General features: G+C 43.2%; 2 protein-coding genes across 4 annotated transcripts in view; one reads left to right on the forward strand and one right to left on the reverse strand.

The window, feature by feature from the left end:
• akt3a (v-akt murine thymoma viral oncogene homolog 3a) overlaps positions 1-18,711 on the forward strand; it is a 54,385-nt gene extending 35,674 nt beyond the window's left edge. For 2 of the 3 annotated variants that reach the window (XM_075478930.1, XM_075478937.1), the window contains exons 6-14: positions 220-351; positions 533-598; positions 1,478-1,546; positions 3,562-3,684; positions 4,344-4,472; positions 11,140-11,354; positions 12,749-12,836; positions 13,495-13,597; positions 14,217-18,711. In XM_075478930.1, the coding sequence (XP_075335045.1) occupies positions 220-351; positions 533-598; positions 1,478-1,546; positions 3,562-3,684; positions 4,344-4,472; positions 11,140-11,354; positions 12,749-12,836; positions 13,495-13,597; positions 14,217-14,302 (1,011 nt within the window). In that variant the 3' untranslated portion in view covers positions 14,303-18,711. The remainder of the gene's footprint in view (positions 1-219; positions 352-532; positions 599-1,477; positions 1,547-3,561; positions 3,685-4,343; positions 4,473-11,139; positions 11,355-12,748; positions 12,837-13,494; positions 13,598-14,216) is intronic. The other variant, XM_075478947.1, reaches the window with a different exon arrangement.
• sdccag8 (SHH signaling and ciliogenesis regulator sdccag8) overlaps positions 18,093-22,240 on the reverse strand; it is a 43,308-nt gene continuing 39,160 nt past the window's right edge. The window contains exons 17-18 of the mRNA XM_075478913.1: positions 19,567-19,664; positions 18,093-19,320 (exon numbers count right to left, since the gene is read on the reverse strand). Of these exons, the coding sequence (XP_075335028.1) occupies positions 19,298-19,320; positions 19,567-19,664 (121 nt within the window). The 3' untranslated portion in view covers positions 18,093-19,297. The remainder of the gene's footprint in view (positions 19,321-19,566; positions 19,665-22,240) is intronic.

Genomic DNA, 22,240 nt, shown 5'->3' on the forward strand with positions numbered 1-22,240 from the left:
CCTAGTCCACAATGACCCCACCCCACATCCAAGAAGGCCCAAAGGACACTCCAAGGGACCCTCAGATGTTCTTTGTTCATGCCCTGACCTCTGCAGTATTAGGCGGATGGTCAAAATGTTATGGCGGATTGGTTTACAGCTTAACTTTGTTAGTGGGGTTATCAAAGCATACATATGTTTCACTGTAACAGCTATTCAATCCACGTTTTCTTCCAACAGACAATGAGTGACTTCGACTACCTGAAGCTGCTTGGAAAGGGAACCTTTGGTAAAGTTATTCTTGTCCGGGAAAAGGCCAGCGGGAAATACTACGCCATGAAGATCCTTAAAAAAGAAGTCATCATAGCCAAGGTTCTCCTGAAATCAAACATCTCTGAATTTTGGAGCGACTGTTGTTGTGAAATAAATCAATTTTCAGTTTTGAGTGCAGTGTCAGGTGTCTCTACAATGTTTTTAATACATTTTTTTGCTGCACTCTTCAGCTGCCTTTTGATTTAGTGACATAAGAAACGTTTTTTTAATGTCTCTACAGGATGAAGTAGCTCACACACTCACAGAGAGCAGAGTGCTGAAAAACACCAGACACCCCTTCCTCACTGTAAGTATCTCATATACACAAAATACAAATTCATACATGCATATGGAAAGTGCTCCTACATCTGTAAGAGTGTGCTTCATGTTCACGCTCAAACAGCATATTTATCTTCTATATAGCAAAACCTCTCAAGCATAATTATTAGTTAGAAAGTAAATTGTTTACTTTTACGACCGCATCTGTTAACTTTGAAGTACACACACACACACACGCACACACACACACACACACACACACTGACAGCTTAATATTTCTATCACCTTGACTTGCAGCATACACACATGCATCTATGCATGTTCACACACACTCTATCAAGGGAGCAATTACAGTTCATATCTGAGTTTACCCCTGTCACACCTGCAGCCACAAAGAGACTTGGACCAACTGTTCTTTGTTTAGCAGCTTTCTCTCTCAAAAGAAAACGCACATACTTTCTTTGAACAAGCAAATTCAGACATAAACAGTGTGAGGCTCAGAATGATCATGTTTTGTTGCGCCTGCTGTTTAAGCTAAAATGGGACCAGACTTCCACCTGTGCCGAAAATCTTTCTCTTGCTTCTCTAGTCTCTAAACAGACAAAGCACGGAGGGGGCAAAGACATAATTAACTGGCAAAATTAAGAAGTGAATGAGTAAATATTTGGTGCTTTTCAGACTGTCGGCAATACAAATGAAAAGTGTTGTGCCCCTGAATGTAAAATGATATCCTGTTTTGTCCATTGCACAGTGGGATAACTTGAGTCCATATGCTCTTAAGATGTCATATTAGAAATCTGTATCACAGTTAGTGTAAATGTGGGGCTGTATGAGGACAATGAAGTAGATGAAATTGACTTTTATGTGTCCAGTTCCATAATTTATGCATGTGTGGTTCTCATTTCAGTCTCTGAAGTATTCGTTCCAGACTAAAGACCGTCTCTGTTTTGTCATGGAGTACGTGAATGGAGGCGAGGTAAGATACTCACTCACTCTCTCTCTCACACACACACACACACACACACACAGTTACCCATCTTCGTGTTACTGCTTTAAAGAGGCAGGTAAACCACAGCTCCACCACAGTAACTGACAGCAGTTGGAGCTCTATTTTCTCTTTTGTCAACTGACTTCCCACTGTGTTGAAACTGGTTATAGCTACATATTTTAAAGTTGGTCAACAGCTCTTAGGTCAAATAGTATCGTGTCTATTTATGAACACACCTATGGGGCAGATACAGCCAGACTGAGAGTCAGACAAAATGAGTTTGGATTTCCCCACTTGTCCATTTCTCAGATTTTTAATCGGGGTATCTGTTCTTAAACTTTGAGTGTGTAGTTGTTCATGTTTGTTTTTATACATTAAGTATTTCAAATAATCAGAGTTAAACTAAGATAAACTAGAGTTGTTGTCATTTTTATTTTGAACACAGTCTTCTAAACATTTGCCTGGGTTTTATGAATGTGTGAGGACAATATGTTGTAATTGGCGATCTTTAAATCTGCATTAGCAGTGCAGCAAAAGAATGAGCAAACACTCAAGAAGTGGCTAAAGTTTGACTGTTGGATTGCTTTCTAACAGATAATTTGCCAAGCAACTGGCCTCTCTCTTGCCTTCTTGTCTCTCTTCTCTGTTTTGTCCCTGTCCTGCTCGTGCCTATTTCTGAACACACCTATGGGGCAGATACAGCCAGAATGACAGTCAGAGACTAAATGAGTTTGGATTCCCCCACTTTTCCATTTCTCAGATTTTTAATCGGGCCGTTTTTGCAATCTTGGTTCATTCCCTTAGTGTAACTGTCACCTGCTCCCCTCCCTGTTAGTTAGGCAGTTCAGCCAGTGCCAGGCCTGAGCAAACACACACAAAGGCAACACCAGCAAACACACACACACTTGGACAAACACACATGGCAAATTTTTACCTCAACGGACAAATTGTGACCACACATGCCACACAAACACACACACACACACAACCCATTACAAACCTGCCACAGTCACAGCTGCCAGTACACTGATGAAGGCCCACCTGTCGTGCTACCTCACTCACCACACACACACACACACACACACACACACACAGGGACACTATTTGAGCAAGGTGGTCTGTGAGCATCACTCCAGTGGCCATATGCAAACCTCCCTGAACAATTAATGGGAAGATGTGTGCCCCTTGGCCTCATGGGTAATTTGTACAACTTGACTGGAGCAGCGCAGCAGGCTGGTGTCATTTTGGCGCCACGTGTAGCTGTGCGACAGTGACAACTTGACAACTGTCATTGACGAAGGAAGTAAGAGATAGAGGAAGGGAGTGTCAGGTGTGTGATTAAAAAGCAAGACAGGTCAGAAACAGGAGGTCAGGCCACCTGGGTGGGGTTAATGCTCTTTAAAGTGAAAATTAACCTCTTTCGAGAAAACGAGCTGGGTGGATAAGGGAAGTAGTAAATGAAGATGAAGGCTCAGGGGGCAAGGCCAGTCAGGCCACTAATGAGAGCTGCGCTGGAGGCAGTTGGTTGAGTAGGGTGGTGATGGTGGTGCTCGCTCCAGCGGCCAAGGCGGTCCGCCTGTCTTTAACTAGACTGGTGTACTGATTAAACCCCTTGATTTGGCCCCCGTCGCTGAGCTCCTCGCCAGCGCCATGCCAACGCAGCCCAGAGGGTAACATGGAAGAAGTATGTGTGGTTAGGGGGGCTGCTAGATGAGGCGCCAGCTGCCGGGCGCCTCCACCCGCCCTCCTCTGAGATGGTGCACCCCCTTCGCGCAACCCCTCCCAACACACACCCCACTCACTCCCCCCTCTGCTATCTATCATCTCAATATGGTGCGGGCAGCCAGTTTGTGTTGTGCTAATTTCCTCCAATAAATCAGTAATTATTGCTGTGCCGTCCCTGCTGTCCCTGTCCCCCCCCCCCCCCCCTCCCTTCTCTTCTCCCCGGTCCTCTCTTGCTCACTCTCTCACTCACCCTCTTTTCTTCCCTTCCTTTCCTGCAGCTGTTTTTCCATTTGTCCAGAGAGCGGGTGTTCTCAGAGGAGCGCACGCGCTTCTACGGCGCAGAGATTGTTTCAGCTCTCAACTACCTGCATTCAGCCAAGATTGTGTACCGGGACCTCAAGGTAAACAGAAGCAGGGAGGGAAGGCAGGCTGGAGGGCATGGGTGAGAGTGATCAGATCTTTGATGAAAAACTTTTGTTTTTGGCCCTCCACTCCACCTCTTGTGTTTTTTAGTTTGTCTTCCCACTCCGCTTGAGACAAGTGGCTCAGGATTTGTAGTTATTAAAATGAGGGACAAGAACAAGCTCAAACAGACATGAAGCAGTAAAGAATTGCAGGAGGTGGAGGCAGGTTGGGATGGAGGGAAGGAAGGAGGTGCTGATGCCACAGAGGTAGATGGCTCAGTCTGCCTGCCTGGCAGCTTTGGCCCCAGCCCTGCTCACAGCAGCCAAGAAAACAGGAGAAAAAGCAGACACAGAGCATGAAAAACACTCCAGCCATTAAAATTAAAAGGTTGAGTGGCTCAGCTACATGCCTGAAGTTTATTTCCCTCTTCTGCTACAAGTTTGTGTGTCTGAGTGTGTGTTCTGCCTCTGTGTGGGGGATACAATATGGCTATGTGTATCGATCTGCCTCAGCTCTCCTCTTCAGAGGAAAAAGCTCGACTCCACGGTTCACAAAAGTGTTTTGAACAGTTAAGGAAACACTTAATGTATATATTGATTGATGATATCCAGCCACGGATGATGACACTGAGGTGTGTCTTTTGTTTTCCTTCCAGTTGGAAAACCTGATGCTGGATAAAGACGGCCATATCAAGATCACTGATTTTGGACTCTGCAAGGAGGGCATCACAGACGCTGCAACCATGAAGACCTTCTGTGGCACGCCAGAGTACCTCGCACCTGAGGTAATGTTTTTGATTCTCTTCTTTTCTTTTGTAGTCTTTCATACCACAAACCTCTCCGTGTGAATTATTTTCCTGTCTTTATCTTTAGTGGTCACTTTTAGAATACATTTTTTTGTCTTCCCTCCTTCCAACTTGCTCAGTTGGCTTCTTGCTTTTTACTTTGTCCATCACCACCTGTTTCCTTCAGTATGCCACTGAATGCACCCCATAAGTGACGCATGAAATATAACTTCATAGCATCTGCTAATACTGTACATTACCTCATTTCATATTAAATATTAAGAGCCTCAAATTAAAACACACAATCTTCAGAATCAATTCACGACATCTCCACTGATGGGTGCTTTTGTGGATGGTAGTTCTAAATGTAATGCACAGGTATAACTGTGATACTGTATCACATTTGGCTTACCAGCAATTAATAGATGACGGTGGTGTAGTGGTTAGCACCGTCGCCTCACAGCGGGAGGGTTCCAGGTTCAACTCCCAGCTGGTTCTTTCTGTGTGCAGTTTGCATGTTATGAGGGGGTTCTCTCCGGGTACAAAAACCAAGAACATGCATGTTAGGTGAATTGGTGTCTCTAAAATTGTCCCTAGGAGTGAGTGTGAGCATGTGTGTGGTTGTTCGTCTTGTTTTTTCTCTGCGTGGCCCTGTGATGGACTGGCGACCCGTCCAGGGTGTACCCTGTCTCTCGCCCCATGACTGCTGAGATAGGCTCCAGCCCCCCCGCGACACGACCGATGGATTAAGCGGGTATAGAAAATGGATGGATGGTGTTCACTTGTTATATTGATTACTTTGCAGTAGTGAAGTCCAGCTTTTTTTATCTCAGGCAGCTGGCAAAGGTGAAGCCCTTCCTCGCACGCACGCACTTTGAGACAGTAATCCACGCCTTCATCACATCACGGCTGGATTACTGCAATGCACTTTATCTTGGAGTCAGCCAGTCCTCCCTCACACGTCTCCAGTTGGTCCAAAACGCTGCCGCTCGCCTCCTAACTGGAACACGTAAGAGGGAGCACATCACTCCCATTTTAGCCTCCCTCCACTGGCTGCCTGTGCATTTTAGAGTCCATTTTAAGATTCTTTTATTTGTTTTTAAATCTTTAAATGGACTCGCCCCGCCTTACCTCTCTGAGCTGCTCCATCCGTATGCTCCTGCCCGATGCCTCAGGTCAGCTGATCAGCTGCTCCTGGAGGTACCGAGGGCCAAGCAGAAGCTCAGAGGAGACAGAGCCTTTTCCACTGCCGGTCCGAAACTGTGGAACGACCTCTCGTTTCACATTAGACAGGCCCCTTCACTGCCCATTTTTAAAACCCGTCTTAAGACCCATTTTTATTCCCTGGCTTTTAACCCAGCATGAGACTCTGTTTCTAGTATTGTTTTATTGTTTTTATTATTTTAATATTGTTGTTGTTTATTGTTGTTTTTACATTGTTCTTGTGTTTTAAGCCTTGTTTTATTTTGTGTTGTACAGCACTTTGTTTCAGCTACGGCTGTGTTAAAAGGCTATATAATAAAGTTGATGATGATGATGACTTTGGAAACCCCCATTTTTGTTAAAGCAGCACTGCTGTCTGAAAACGTTTTGCTCTTGGGCTCCCCCTACAGTTTTGTGATGCAACTGCTGTGGTTAAAGCAGCCACACACTTGCATTTGAGTTTGACTTTTACATTCTTTCAGTTGTTTTATTGTAGAAAGTAAACCAGTGCTTTAACCTCCTCTAATTAATAACCTACACAGAGCAGAGGAGACACAATAATGTTTTCATGATTATGAAGAAACGTTTCGACGACTTAAACCCACAGAGCCAAGCAAACATGACCCAGACCCCCCATTTCAACTGTATTTATCATAGTGAAGGTTTGTTAACCTTATTTATTAGGGCAAAAGCATCTTTTTTTCTAGTTTTTGGCTCGTGACATAGTGCCTTATAGCACGTTATGTTGCTCGGCTGGAAAACTAAAGTTGTGAAGTGTTTCCCACCCCTGGGTGCTCCTGGGGAGTTTCAGGCTGGGGAATGTGCATAATGCATGCGAGTGTGCCATCAAAACAAGTCAGAAGCACAGAAGCAGACAGTTTTAAGCTTCAAACACTTGACTTCAATGGTCATCTTTACAACACAAAGTCCATTTGTATAAATCGCTTTAATTAACTGATGAATGACATTAATGTCAGGGACTGAGGGTTGTGTTGTATAAACTGAGCAAATTGACTGAGGCCTTGTAGTACATGAAAGCATCTGTGACATCCACAGGCAGCTCATCCATTAAACAGCGTTTCTGCGCTGCTCGGGGTTCCACCAGGACGGCTCCTGTGAACTATGGGACTCATGTCGCCCGCTGCACGGCGCCTGTTTATTTAACAACAGCCCTGGCTGATTAGTTTAACTACCAGGCTTATTACTGATTGTTATCACTCTTTGATAAATGGCTGCACATTGGCTTAAGACCTGCAGGAACCACACACACAGAGACCCCCCCCCCCCCCGGACGTTTGCATCACAAACTGATGATCTCTTTCACAACCCACAATAAAGAGTTTCCTGTTAGAATGTTTGAATAGTGAAATGCATGCGTGTATATATATTTTTTTCCAAAAGCAAACAATGTCCATAATATCAGGGTGAACAGTAAATATGCAGCTTATGAGTGTGAATGAGAATTGGAAAAGGGAACAGACAGTGTTCACGCACACACAAACATACCCCCATGCCCAGAACTACATACTTGTAATAATTTTTTGCAGCCAGCCGCTGTCCAGTCATCAGCGCTGCCTCACTCGGAGGCCAGCAGATCAACTGGCGAGAGCAATGCGGGACTGTAGGTGGTGGAGACAGAGCGGTGGAGATGTGGAAACGAAGGCAGGAGGGGAGTGTATATCCCACTCAAAAAAGTATGGAGGACAATTTGGCGCAGGATTTTGTGCTTCTTTTTTTTTTTTTTTTTTTTTTTTTTTTTTTTTTAAAAGAGTCCCTTCCTTTGCGTGCCAAAAGCTGATTGGAGGCTGTTGGTTATTTTTCACAGGATGTGCGTCTGTATGCATTTATGCGTGTGCGCCGTGTGTGTGATTGCAGTAGAAAGTGCAGGCTAAAGCGAGGCAGATGGCGGCAGATGGGCGAGGTTGGAGGAAGGTGCTCGGAAAAAAACCTGGAAATCTACACCACCGCCACCGCCACTCGCCCGCCCGCACGCTCTGCTCGCCCGCCCGCGTGTAAAAATAACACAGTTTGCTCTGAGCCAAGTTACAGAGATGCAAAGTAGCCGGGATTAAAAAGAGAAAAGGGGGGATGGGGGCTCGAAAGGCAGAGCAAGATGAGAAAGGAGTGAAAATATTTCAGGGTTACAGGAGTGAAATTCAGACAGTTCCTGTGTTTGCCGTCAGTGAGGAGGGCAGATGAGAAGTGAAGGAAGAGGGTTGTGCGGCTGCAGGAACTCACACTGATACAACACAACGACGCAGAGTCAACCATCTTTCACCCAAAGATGTAAAGTATTAGATTGAGGTGTTATTGTTTGTTTCATGGATGGTCAAAAGGGGGAAAAAAAAGATTGGTGTGAGATTAATGAACAATAAGCAGAGGGATGGAACGGGATCAGAGAAAACACATGGGGAGTGTTTTCTCTGCCGTTTGTTCCATATTTTTTGTCTTTGACACATTTCTTCGTTGCAATTTAAGGAGCGTTAAAGGGGCCGGATTTGGGCATTTTCCATTTCTTTGACTGTTTTTGTTTTGGTGTCGGGCGTTGACCTTTTTTACTGCAAAGGTTTCACATGTAGTCAGCTGTTGGTAGAGCATTTCAGAATGATAGCAGATTGTCAGCAGAAACCAATTTCCAAATCATGGCACTTTGGAGATGGAAGGTCTCTGTTTGACACCAGCAATATGGGATTGTATGCTCTCAGTATATGAGGTGGGTATGTGTGATTGTGTTCCCTGCTGGTTATCTGGGCGGGTACAGCCACAGGCTATGAGTGCCTGTCCCACCCCATGTAGTCCTGTCCAGGCTGCCAAAGCCCTCGTCCTGCGAGCAGCAGCTCGCTGCCACATGGCAGACCCAACAGGGACCAGGACAGGTCAAGACCTTCTCCCTCGCTGCTGCTTTTAATCTCCTCTCTTCTTCTCTTCTCTCCTGTCGATGGTATAATTTTTCCCGTTACTCTGTTTGGTCCCATTTATTCGTCAGCTATTTTGCTAAATTATACACACAGAACCGAACACACAGACACACACACACACATACACTCCAGTGCCTTCTTGCCTGGGGCTGTGGGGCAGCATTCTGGCTCTGTGTGCATTAATCTGCTCCCTGCCTGCAACCGAGCTGCCACCACTTTCTTTGGTCCCAGGACAAACAAAAACACACACCCACTTGCACACACTGACACGCACAACCGGACAGCTTGATTTGTATACATTTCCGTGGCTTTTTATTTTTTTATACAAAGATGCTACACACAGTTCACACATCTCAGTAGATCAGCACCAAAAACAGCCCCCTGAGCTGTTCTGAATTTCATAAACCGAGTGCTCGGTGTGCGTGCTTATGTGCATTTCTCTTCAAGCTGCAGGAACTGAAACAACACCAAACATCTCCTAGTTTGCCTCACTCTCAAAACTTTATGAATTTGATGAGGATGGATAAATATTCCATCTGCCATGTGCAAGTGTGTGTGGCTGACAGTCTCCCAGCAGTCTAAGCCAGTGTTATCCCTCCAGCCGTACCAGTCAGTAGTATATCTGGAGCTGGCGGCACGCTTCATTCCCCCAGCTCTTCTCTGCATCTGCCAGCACTGTGACCAGCTTAATTCTCACACAGATATATTCACACATAAGATTGCACTCTTAACTCTCTTTATTTACTTTCGTGCACTTTACATGTGGACTTGCACACGCTCAAAAAGCTAGCTGCATCATTAGGAGATCAGTATCAATTCTGAGAACTCGGGCGGTAAATGACCAGCTTTCAGTGGCTTTGAGTTCCTGTGGAAACTCACAGGTTTGGTGCTGTATTTTTTCCCCTTTGGTCTACTTGTGCTTGTTGACATTTAAACCGATTTTAAATTGGAGGATCTTATCTGAAGATGACACTAGAATTGAGAAGATTCCAATTAAAGGAAAGTGTAGTGATATGGTTACAATAAGGCCTTTCAAGCTTATGAGTGCATTTTTTTTATTATTTGAACACTTCTAAGACGTGATGAAGCTCCTTTTTTATGTTCACAAACAAGGAAAATAATCATTTACACCAAAAGCCAAAAGTTTTGAACAATCAAATGCTTTTTATGTCATATTTCTGTTTGCACCAAAGGAGAAAAGTCCCTGGATGTTCAAACTTTCTTTAGTTTTAGAAGGCTTCTATGAAGTGCATATGAGAGGAATCCTTTTGTAATATCTTAACAATTCAGTCAGAGATTCAGATTTAGATAATTGCCTCTTAAAACTGCCAGTTTTGACAGAAGGTTGAATTTTATTAACCCACGTTTCACCCATTGAATGAAGCGGTTTGAACATTTCAGCATTGAACATTGGAGCACAAGCAATCCATAATTTTCTCACTTTTTGAAACACTAAAAGCCTGGAATTTGGTCAAATAACATTACATTTGTAAATGTTTGCATTCACGTGTCTGACTGGTCCATTAACAGTGAGTGACATGTTATTATTATTGGTGAGATGTACAACATATGCTGTTCTGGCTGCCCTCCAGCCCTGTGTGTCTGTCCGTCCGTCCGTCTTTCAGTCGCACACCCAGGCGACACATGCAGGATGCACACACGTACACTCATCATGTTAATAAGCTTATTATGCTAATGTGGGCCTCGGCAGCACCTGAACTACCTCTCTTCGTGTGTCTGCCTCTCTTTTCCTCCTCTTCTTCCTCTCTCCTCCAGCAAACGAGCAGAAGCGAGGATGAAAGAGAAGGAGCGAGTTAATGAAGACATGATTAGAGGATGGAGCAGGCAGGATAAGAAAGGATGGAGAGGGAAGTGCATGGAGAGCAGGCAGGGAAGAGGAGTAGGAAGACGGCACAGATTCAAGACTTTGATATGGAAGTGACTGACTAGGCAGCTCACCTTTCTTCTAGTCTCTCTTTCTCACACACACACACACACACACACACACACACACACACACACACAATGCAGCAGCTTACAGTTCAGTACCTGTGCTACCCAGCTTGAAGGCTGGACTGGCCCTGACTCAGGTTGCGGGCTGTTCCTGCCTTTTCTATCCAGGAACATTCCTGCCTGTCCCTGCCAGGAAGGCATCAGTGTGCCAGGGAGAGCTGGAAGCACCCGAGAGGGAAGGGGGGGGGGGGGGCAACAAACAAACTGACCCCCTTACTGTAACAGGGGCCTCTGAAGACCTGCCATCCCATGATGTTTGCCTCTGTACGCTATTTACATTTTAGCCCTCGTTAGCTATGCGGCCACTTGTGTCCATCGCAAACAACTTTTAGTTTTATTCATCCTTGGAGCATAACGGCATATTGACTGTCCTTTCCTGCCTTTACTTGCTCATCTGTCTCTTCACCAACTACCTTGGGCAATCCGTATTGTCCAATAAAATAAATGCAGAAATGCAGAATAAACCCAGATGTCCAATTAAACAAATTGCCCATTAAACTAATTGTGCATCTTTGTTCGTCTTCTGTCCTCAGGTCTTGGAGGACAACGACTACGGTCGAGCTGTGGATTGGTGGGGTTTGGGTGTGGTGACGTACGAGATGATGTGCGGCCGACTGCCGTTCTACAACCAGGACCACGAGAAGCTTTTTGAGCTCATCCTCATGGAGGACATAAAGTTTCCGCGCACTCTGTCGGCAGACGCCAAGTCCCTGCTGTCTGGTCTGCTCATCAAAGACCCCAACAAAAGGTGCGCGCTGATTATAAATGTTCACTTTAAGAAATCATCCGCCAATTTACTCAGCCGGAGACTCGGAAATCCTGATCAGAATGGATAGGATGAACTTGGGGGAATTTTAAAAGCTGTGAATGTTTCAGTATCCGTACATCCAAAGATGGATCTCAGTTTCCTTTAATAATGACCATGCCAGGAGATGGGACTCCTTTGAGATAAACTACCTGATCGGCCTTTTTATTAGTTCATGAAACCCGGGAAAAGCTGCCACAGATTTGGGATTCTCTTCCCTCTAATGGAGTTGGAGCTCAAAGTTGGCACTAATTACTGACTGATTATTTAGGATGGCTGGGCTTTTTAAGGTTGCAGAGCAAAACCAGCTAATACGGTTCTTTATATTAGTCGTGTTTGCACAAGCACGCATTATTATGAGGTGAATATTACACACGGTGTGTGTGTTTTTTTTATCAAGTTCATGCAGTAAGTTGATGAAATCTGATGTGAGTCCAGATGTCTGCTTTCAGACATGTTTTAATCATCACTGCTGAGCTCCGTCTCCCTCGGCTCCATCACCCAAAACATCACAGTAATGTTGGCATAACATTGTCGCTACGAGTGTCGTCTTCCTCTGCTTAAGCTGTTTCTTCCTCTTCGTTGTTTTACGGCAGTTGAAAGTAACGTAAAAACACGTTCAACCAGTCATTGACATATCTTTTATGTCGGCCTCTAATTCTGGATTATGTTCAGTCGCTGCTTTGAGATGCATCTTCGAATCGAGAAATTTCCACACCTCTGATATTAAGTCTGTTTTATAGTTCTTCACAAAGCTCAATGAGACTTAATGAGACAGTTAAAACTGGTCTTTTTGCTTCCACCTGTTTTAATAAATAACAGCTTTGTCTGATGTTATAGAACCTGTTATAGAACATCTATTATAGTCTCAGTAGTACCGAGCAGCCTCCTCACTGGATGCGCCCCTCTTTGGAAACCTTGATATATATATTTTTTTTTTACGTGTTTACTGTCGTCATCTTGATTTTTATAAATAAAGTGACTGGTGAGGACTGGATCTGAGAACTGATAGTGTCTTATCAATCAATAGGTAGCTGTACTCAAGCATATCTTGCTTAATTTTCTATTTTGAAATAAATGAGAACACTATGAACATCAATGTCAGAAATAGGACCTTTCTCTCATAGTCTTCAACAATGTCGCACTTCGCTCCCTGTTGGCCATCTGATATGATTACCATAAACATTTGTGTGCGTTTTTTTTAAACTTTTTTTTTTAATTCTCTTGATTTCTTAGGAGAATTTTTTTCTTTTAATTTGTTTTAATTAATTAATTAATTTGACTTTAAATTACATTCTCAAATGATCTCAGTTTTGTTTTATATTTGTCTTTACTAGGCTGGGGGGAGGACCGGACGATGCTAAAGAAATAATGAGACACAGTTTCTTCTCTGGCATCGACTGGCAGGACGTTTATGATAAAAAGGTACAACCCCATGTTTTCACTGTGTTGTATTGATGAAACATTACAAGATGGGCGAAATAGCTCACTTTAATTATACGAAACTACCTGAGACCTTTGACCTCCAGTGTTAGAATATGTTAGATTTTTGTGTGATTGAATTGCATTTGCACAGAAGTTGTGATTTAATATATATATAGGCATTCACAAATCAGAGCAAAGAGGCAGATGTAAAAAAAGCACAAGACATTATGGAGAGGTGTGACTTTGTATCCTAAGAATCTGTCAGTCTGTGCATGTGTTTGCTTAAATAACACCACCAAGTGAGAGTCATGTCCTGTGTAGCAACACCTACAGCATGTTGCACAGGTGCTAAGCTTCCTCATTTCACTGTTCCTCCTCTTATTCTCTTCTTCTCTCTTCCTGTCCTTTCAGCTCCTTTCCTTTCCAATCAAATTTATCAAGTATTAAATTTAGATGTTGGAAGGTTGATGTGAATAAATCCCAGGTCAGTCCTACTGTGATAATGAAGATTTAAAAAAAGCCGCTGAACTCTTCTTTCAGTTTAAGAAAGTTAGTTGAATGTCGTTCAAGCTGCTGCTTTACAACAAGGAACAGCAGTAGTTATTGTTACTGTTGCACATGCACAGTTTGATCTGATCTCTCCACACCTCTGCCCCAGCTCGTCCCTCCCTTCAAGCCCCAGGTGACATCAGAGACGGACACCAGGTACTTTGATGAGGAGTTCACGGCTCAGACCATCACCATCACTCCACCAGAGAAATGTGAGTGTCTTCTTTAATGTGCTAAACGTTTGCTCATGTTCATGCCTGCTCGTGCCTGCAAATACTCTTGAGTGAAGAGAAAGCAGAGAGGTGACAAAAAAAAAAGATCATTTCATGATTTGGAGCCTAATATCTGATCGTAGTTGGAAGCTGCTTCTTCATTTGAGGCATTTTCCTTTGGATTTACTGCAATAAGGAACACTCTAAAGTACACACGTCTGTTTATTTAGGTGTTTATGTATTAGTCCTCTGGCCACATGCAGCTCTTCACACACTCATGAGATAAAGCTACAGCTTTGAAAATGTTCAGCGCTGAATTATACATGAGTGGAACTGACGTGTTTCTGTGTGCCAATGTGAGGTTCTTCTTGTTTTGTTGGTCACACGTCAGTTTGCGGGAGATTGGCACATCAGAAGCTTGATTGTTAATTGAATTGTGTTCGTTTATTTCCCTCCGTACAGTAACAAAACCCAATATTACTTCTCTAAATTTGAGTTGTATTGTAAGATAAGCAGTTCCCTGTTCTGTTGGATCTACTCATTAATAGCAAAGATGACATGTTCAACTGTAAACATTTTAAACATTGTTTCTATTCAAATCTGTGTGGTCGCTTCTTAGTTGATGAGGATGGGATGGACTGTTTGGACAACGAGAGACGGCCGCACTTCCCACAGTTCTCTTACTCTGCCAGCGGTCGCGAATGAACTGTCCATCAGAGCGACACCGTCACTGCTGGTCCCTGAGGTCGTCGGCAAGGAGCAAAAAAACGCTGCTTTGGACCAACCCAGAACGACCCAGACTTGAGGGATGTTTCCTTCTCTTTTTTTCACCTCTCCAATCTGCGTCTTTATTTATTTATTTATTTATTCCTGAAGTGAATCCCTTCCAAAAAAGAGAGCTTTAGGCAAAGATTACCGTCTAATCCTGCACTGCAGACCCGGACGATGCGAACTGTGATCAGTTACTGTGTATTGACCCTTTAACAACAGGCGCTTCACCAGTGACCTGCTGTGCTTTGACGTGTGCCCATCCTGCCAAACTCTGCAAACACCGCTGAAGAAGTTAGATATTAGCCGATGCATTTTTGATGAGGCATTTTTGTGGTTTCTGTGTCTGTGTGGCGGAGATGCAGCTTTTTAAAGTCACTCAAACGCAAACTTCCATTACTGGTTGTATCTCAGGCTTTTTGCAAACACAGACTCAGAGAAACGTTGGGGTCTGGCTCCACTGGTTCTAGGATTGATCGAGCAGTCGTCAGCAGTGAGCAGAATCCTACACACCTCATGTTGTCCAGCGGGATTTGACTCAGGTGTCGCTCAGTGCAAGTCATTGTTGTTGCTGCTATTTCAACTACTACAGGTACCACTACTCCTACTGTTGCTCTTCTACTGCTACTACTAAAATCCGGTGCTACACCTCTGGCTGAATGCTGCTGATCATTACACAGGTGCCAGCAAAACGCCAACCACCTGTATTAACATCTATGTCAACTTTGAAGCTTGAGGAAATGACGTTTATGTGTATGCGTGTGCGCAAGGTTCAGTCATGGATTCGTGTTTCAGAATGCATCTCAAAGCACAGCAGTTCAGACACATGAAGCCCCCAAACAGATGAGCTTTACTACATTACCCACAGTGCAGTGCAACGTGGTCGGCGATATATATTCGTTACCACAGAGGTGAAAATAAGAGGAAACCAGCTAGTTCTGTTTCCCCCAACGTTTTTTGTTTTGTTTTGTTTTGTTTTGTTTATTTACTTTAAATCTTTTCTTTTTGTCCCCCAAAAAGGGAAAACGGAACTTTGTTTGGTACTTTGTTTAAACGACTGAAAGCTTTACTGTGACATATCGCGGCTTTGGGATCCACACGGCTGCACCTCTCTGTGTCTGTGCAGGAAAGAAACGACTGCAGCAGGAGCAGATTCAGCAAAGAGTAAAAAAAAACAGGAGGAGGACAGGTGAAAATCTTAAAGACAGATAGATACGAGATGTTTATTATGTGATCATTTATTACGTACTGATGAGTAGCGAGGTAACAGCTGATCTGCTGCAAGAAGTTTCTTACAAGAGATTAGAGACGAAACAAAATGGTCTGTGAGGAAGTGTACATCAGTTATGGGTTTACAAGAATCACAGCAATGGCTATAATATATATGTTCTATTTATTGTTCTACTCATTGGTTTTCTATTTAACTTTTTCTATTATTACATTATTCTAGAAGAAAAATATATTGTTATTTCTTAGGGCTGAGAGGGAAAAAAAGAAATATTGCACCTCAAGATAAAAAAAAAATGGCTGAAGAATGTAGGAGGGAAAGCGGATAGCCTTCCTGCTCCATTGTTTTATTTTATTTTATGTTTTGTATTGTTTTGTGACCAAAATGTGACAGCCGGGAGGTGACGGGCCATGTTAAAGACAGTAGGTGCAAGTTTAAATGATCTCACGGGTGTAAAATGTTAAGACTTGCCTCACCTGATTGGATATTGACAGAAGTGTGTGTGTGTGTGTGTGTGTGTGTGTGTGTGTGTGTGTGTGTTGGCGATGGCTGAGGCAGAGTTCAGAGAGAAAGACGATGTGGAAGTTGAGCAGAAAGAAAATGAGAGAAGCACAAAAGTCTGAATGTAAAGGAAGGAGAAGAATCGGTGCTGAACTGTAAGTGCTACTGTTTACTGTAAGTATGTGGAGAAGGAAGGTGGGGAGTTGTGTGTCAGCTCTGTCTGTTTTCCTGAAGCCGAGGGGGGGGGGGGGGGGGGTTCGGTACCTCTAAGCCACCCCTGCACTCTGCTGTCTTGAACGCGGGCCGTCACTTCTCCGGTCTGGACTCTGTGTGTTTGCAGTTGTTAAGTCGTCATGTCTTCCAGTCTGACCAACAAGATTATTATTATTATTAATAATTTTTTTTTTTTAGAAAAATCCCCTCAAACTCTCTGTCTTCAAATGCCGGGTTAGCCTTACGGTTTAGATCAGAACGAGTCAAACATTGGCACCTGCCAAGTCATGTGAGGTATATATATCACGTTAAAAGTGGATTTGAAATCTCAAGCTGCTTTATAAAAGAAACACACCTTCACCTTCACCCTGTGGAAGACATCACTTTGAGTATCTGGCTGTCACACATTAAGGAGCACCGGGGGGGTGTGCTCTCATTAACCGTAGAAAATTGTACTGCATTATATTTATTTGAATGTTTTTATTATCATCATTGATGGATAACTTGAATTTATTTTCTATTTATTTAATTTCTTGTCTTTTTGTTTGGCGTTTAGCAGTAAAAAAGGGGGGATAGTCGTGTTTCCAGATTTTTTGTTCGAAAAATAAACGTCTCCTTTTTCTTCCTTTACAGATATCTCTTATACAACATCTTACCTGTTTTTCCGCTGCTTTTAAGTCCACATGCTTTACTGTCGCACACCATTAAACCGCTAATAGCTAGCAAAGGCGCTTTATGGCAGAAAGTATAAAAGGATGGCGCTGGCCTGCATGCTGTAGTCCTCCTCTGTCCGCACCACCAGCCTGGAGTCAAAGTGGCACTCAGAACTCTAATGAAAAATACTTCTCTGTGATTGATTGAACCTGTCTGGCACCGCAGAGCAGTCCAGAACGAGTCTAAATCCAACCCATCTGGCACCTTCGACAGGCTCAAACAAGCGCTCCCAGGTATTTGGAAGGATTTCAGCTTTGATTTGACCCAGGTCTGCGAGCGACAGAGGAGTTCTAGCTGTACGTGCATGCTTAACGCCAAAACCATCAGAAACCAGAGTTCATAAAATACCGCTTTGTAGCTTTGAAGACAGCACCCATCACTTTTGATATGATTCAGAGGAATCCGATTCAACCCTGCTTTAAAGCAAGATTTTTAGCTTTTTTATGTTTTTAAGAAAATGAGAATTTTTAACTTCCCTCCACATACAACGGCTCGCTTTGATGTTGCTCTGATATCTAGAGTTGGCAAGACTGGGACGAAGTGTCCAGTGTGCAGCAACGAGTCAGTGAATCGTGCTCAGTGGGAAGGTTTAGCAAACTGGTCAGTGTTTAAAGACTAAAATGAGAACTGATCAATCATTGCACTAATCCTCTGGTTTGAGAAGTTTTCCCTCCAGTGAGCCTCAGACTCTCCTTGTTCAGTCTTAGGTCACAGGCTGATCACAAAGAACAGAAAGTTGTCCTCCAGTTATTAACAGTGGAGAAGATGAAGCTTAGTAATTCTCTGTCAGAGTGGGTTCCTCCTTAACGGTAGTGAACCACATGCGTCGGTCGTCTGGGTTTCGGCCTCTTTACGGCCTCTCTGGTGCCCTCATCGTACCGGGCGGTGTCTGAGATCTCTGACGCTGCACCCGACAGCGTTCACTCTTAAAGCTGCTGCTGTTTGTACTGTGCATCTATAACACAACAGATCTGACTCCACGAGTGTTTAAATATATTTCAAAGACCTCAGCTGCTCTGTATTGATCTCCATTTTTAATGAACCAATGACATCAGCCAAAAATCATAAACCGCACTCCATTTACCGTTTAATGCAGATGAGGAAGAGGCTCATGTTTTGAAAGATTTCTGAAAGATTTGACATCTTTTCTGCAGCAGACTCCCTCCTTTCTCCCCTCTGGTACTATTCTACTATCATCTTGATTATTACAGTAACAAACAAGCATGATATACATTTATTTAAACACAGCAAACAAAAAACAGCAGACATGTATAAATATTACAAAGTTTAACTGAGTTTTAACTTCATGTCCATTATACTGTAGCTTTACAGTAGTGAGACGCATCTCTGGACAGCTTCCAGCTGTTGCCATGTTGCTCTGAGGCACTGTAATACCGAAGCCAGCTCAGAGACCGTGTTGACTCTGAGACAGTGTTAGGAAAACTCAACAGATCCAGAAAGAGTCGCAGAAAAGCAAATCAAACAGCCTTTTTCTGTCCATGCTGTCAGGATGCAGTGCTGCTGGCCAGTGAGGCCACGAGGATGTGAAAACAACAATTACCATCAACATGAAGCTGTTTTTTTTACACTGTACATCCTTTAGTATTTTTACACATAAAATGTATATGATAGGGATGCACATTATTTTCCTTCTTACAGACAGCTTCAATAAAGCACTATGTCAATCCGCTGCACTGTGTCGGCTTCATTTCGCTTTGAACCTTCAGCTCATTTTAAAAAACTGCCCCCCTTTGGTGGTTGGTGGTGTAGTGGGTTGAGCAGGCGCCCCATGTACAGAGGCTACAGTCCTCGCTGCAGCTGGGCCCGGTTCGAGTCCTGCACCGGACGGCCCTTTGATGTCTTTCTCCCCCTCTCTGCCCCCTGCTTCCTGTCTCTTTTCGACTGTCCTGTCCATTAAAGGCATAAAAGCCCAAAAAAACCAAAACTGCCCCTTCATCCCCAAACCAAACGGGTTACCGTACTGCGGGGGGGGGGGCAGAAGCGGACTTCTTGAAACCCTCCTGAAATGCAGACACTGGGAAAGTACTGAAAGAAATTACGTTATTCAAAAATTAAGAGTTTTATTCATCAATGTACCTTTAACACATAAGTTACAGTGATAATATACAAATTACTAATAAGCACAAACCCAAAAAGAGGTCCTTTAATGCACCTTGGTTGAGAATAGTTTGATACGAAATGGCTACAGTCTCCCAAAATATCAAAGTTCAAGCATCCAGATCCAAAGAATGAAGAGGACTCAAGTGTTCAGAGTATCAAATCAGGTCAAGTTCGGGAGCTAGAAAGAGAAGAACACAACTTTCAGAGGAATGTGGATGATATGGACAACATTAATCAGACAATCCAGAACCAGACACAAACATCTTCTTCATAACAGACTTCTGCAGAGAGAAGATGACGACAAATCTGTTTAGTGACCGAACAGTGACTCACACACCCCTCTGTGTGTGTGTGTGTGTGTGTGTGTGTGTGTGTGTGTGTGTGTGTGTGTGTGTGTGTGTGTGTGTGTTCTGCATCTCCTCACCGAGTGCGTTTCTCTCCTGCATCAGCTGGTTCTGTTTGGCTAGCAGCTCACACACCTGCTGAGCGCTGTTCTGACAGTGACGGTCCAACTGCTGCAGCCTGCAACAAACGCACACAGAACACCGACTGAAAGCGCGAGTCTGAGAGGATCGAGCCCTCCTGGCTAATAGAAAACCAAATGTTGTAAATATTGAAAGAGAGCTGGAGCCACAGAGCACTTTTAATATCACCGGACTTTGTGTTGATCAAACAATTAACACGGTTTATAAAGGATTTGACGTCTGAGAGTTTACAGCTGAAGAACACGAGTGACGCCGTGCAGGCCAGATGTCAAAGATGTGCAACAGATAACCCCCCATGACACAATACCGCTAACATACTGCTGTGTGTGGATGTTTGGCATCCCTTGAAATTTTTAGCTCAAAGATGGTGAGTAAAGGCTGGGTGACAACAATCCACATTGGGCAGCCACGTGCTTCATTAAGCAGCTGCTGAACCCACTTTGACTGTAGTAGATTCAGCGCTCGCTGGTGGTGCTTTGGGACAGTAAACCATTCATGCATCCACACCAAAAAAAATAAATCGGCTCAATAGTTTATAAATAAGCATCTAAGCTAGCATGATACATTTTGGAAACTCGTGTGGAGTGATTAAGTTAAAATAGAGCTTTTTGTTGTCATCAAATGAACCTCTCACTGTCTGTAAAATGCTGAGACTGAAAAGAGAATGGCCTCTAAAACAGGATCATTTTTAAAAAAATTTATATATATATATATATAAACACATTAAAAATCCACTATGGCTGACCCTAATAAGCACAGGCTGAAGGCTTTCCACTTCCCTCAAAAAGAACACTGAAAACAGACTTCAAAATAGCAGTAAAGAAGAATCCCACAGAAGTAGGAGCCTTTAGCAGGAAGAACAAGTGATTTATTTATTAAATAACAAAAACTTTGGAAGCAGGAAGCAGGAACTTTCTTTAAATGTGTCACTGAAAAACCTGACAGAGCAAAAAAATAAACTTAATAAACATCAGTGATTTTTTTTTCTTATCTTTTGAGCAACAGCTCTTAATTTTTAAGCTTCTAAAAACTTAAAACACGGGAAAGGAGCAATTGTGAAGCTGAGAGCTTTTGGAGGAATTAGTACCTGATCTGAATGGTGTAGAACCAGCTGGGCCAACTACTGCACAGTATTAAAGGCCAATCTTTATAGTACTCTGTTGGTGGTTAACAACGTAGGCCAGTTCAACACATAACCTGCGATGAAAAGAGGAAACAGTCCCAGCTTTCCATGACGGATCTGAAGACGAAGGAAATGTAAGTATTTGAGAATAAAACTGCCAGTCGTGTGTTTGATTTATTTATTTTTTTCAGTTTTAGTGGGAGGTAGCCTGAGGTGGCTTTGCTATGTGTAGCCCAACAGTTCTCTGACTGTTTACTATATGTTCACACAGTATATGTACTGTAACAATGTGCTCTAAGAGTTATTGAGCTCTACACAAATGGTGCAGACCTTGTGATCCAGTCACTCTTTGCTCTGTGGCTGATTTGAATAAGATGTAAAAATCTATGTTGGGGAAAAAAAGGAGCTCTTGTAATGTCTCTCTGTCATACTTTGACCAAAACATGTGACAGACTCAGGAAATTCTGAGCAGAGGGCATAATATCTGTTGAAGAACAAATTTAGGGGGGTGTTTTGCGTCGTCTTTGATAAGTTTATTCTGCACTTTTAAAGCATGGTGATGATAAATAATAATTAGTTTGGAAGTTTCATCTTAAGATACCCTTTTCTCGCAAGCTGACATAATTTCCTGAGGTCGTAAAGAAGTATCTGTGGCATACTTTGGTCAAACAGTATGGCAGCTCCTTTTCCTTCAATTCATTTCCACCTCGATACAAGCTAATATTGTAGGCGGCGTGGGGTGACCCGCTTCTCTCTGACCACCTCTTCCTCAGGGTCTGCCTCTTTTGAGATCTTTAGTACCTTGGAACTCAGACCTACACATCAAGCTGATAGAAAATTACTTGACTGGCCAGTTTATTCACAAATACTTAGATTTCACTCATCTGTAGTTCGACCAGGGACAGCTGGATCCCAGTTTTAGGCACAGTCTCATCACGAGTGATGTGTCGATCGGCCCAAGCTGTCAGAACACGCACCACAGAAGGTAACAGCTGCTGGTGGGTTAATAACACCATTTAGATCTCACGTTGTAATTCCTCCACCACATCTCAGCTTCACAAACTCTGGATCTCGCTGTCGCTTCATTCCTCTGAGTTTTCTTTACGTTTTTAGCGGCAAACATTAAGAGCTGTCGCTTTTACGGGCGACATTTCATCCATATTTGTTTCTCAAACAGCTATTACGTTGCCAAGTTGCATTCAATCACAAAATGAGAAATTGGACATTTAAGATTAGAAGTCAGATTTACTTGTTGGGAGATGACACATTTAAACAAAGACCTTTTATCATTATTATCTCTCTTATTTATTCTGTGAAGCGAACTATATCACTGATTATGAGATTTGATGTTAAAAGCAAAGCAAAAAGAGAAGAAATTAGTTTAACTTGCCACCTCCGAGATACGGCGAATGCAGCATCATCTGAAGTTGGAGCTAGGTAGATATACACAGGGAGGCGTCTGATAACCCTGTAAAGTGAAGTAACTGAAC

This window comes from Odontesthes bonariensis, chromosome 2, assembly GCF_027942865.1.
Source record: "Odontesthes bonariensis isolate fOdoBon6 chromosome 2, fOdoBon6.hap1, whole genome shotgun sequence".
Classification (NCBI taxonomy): Eukaryota; Metazoa; Chordata; class Actinopteri; order Atheriniformes; family Atherinopsidae; genus Odontesthes; species Odontesthes bonariensis.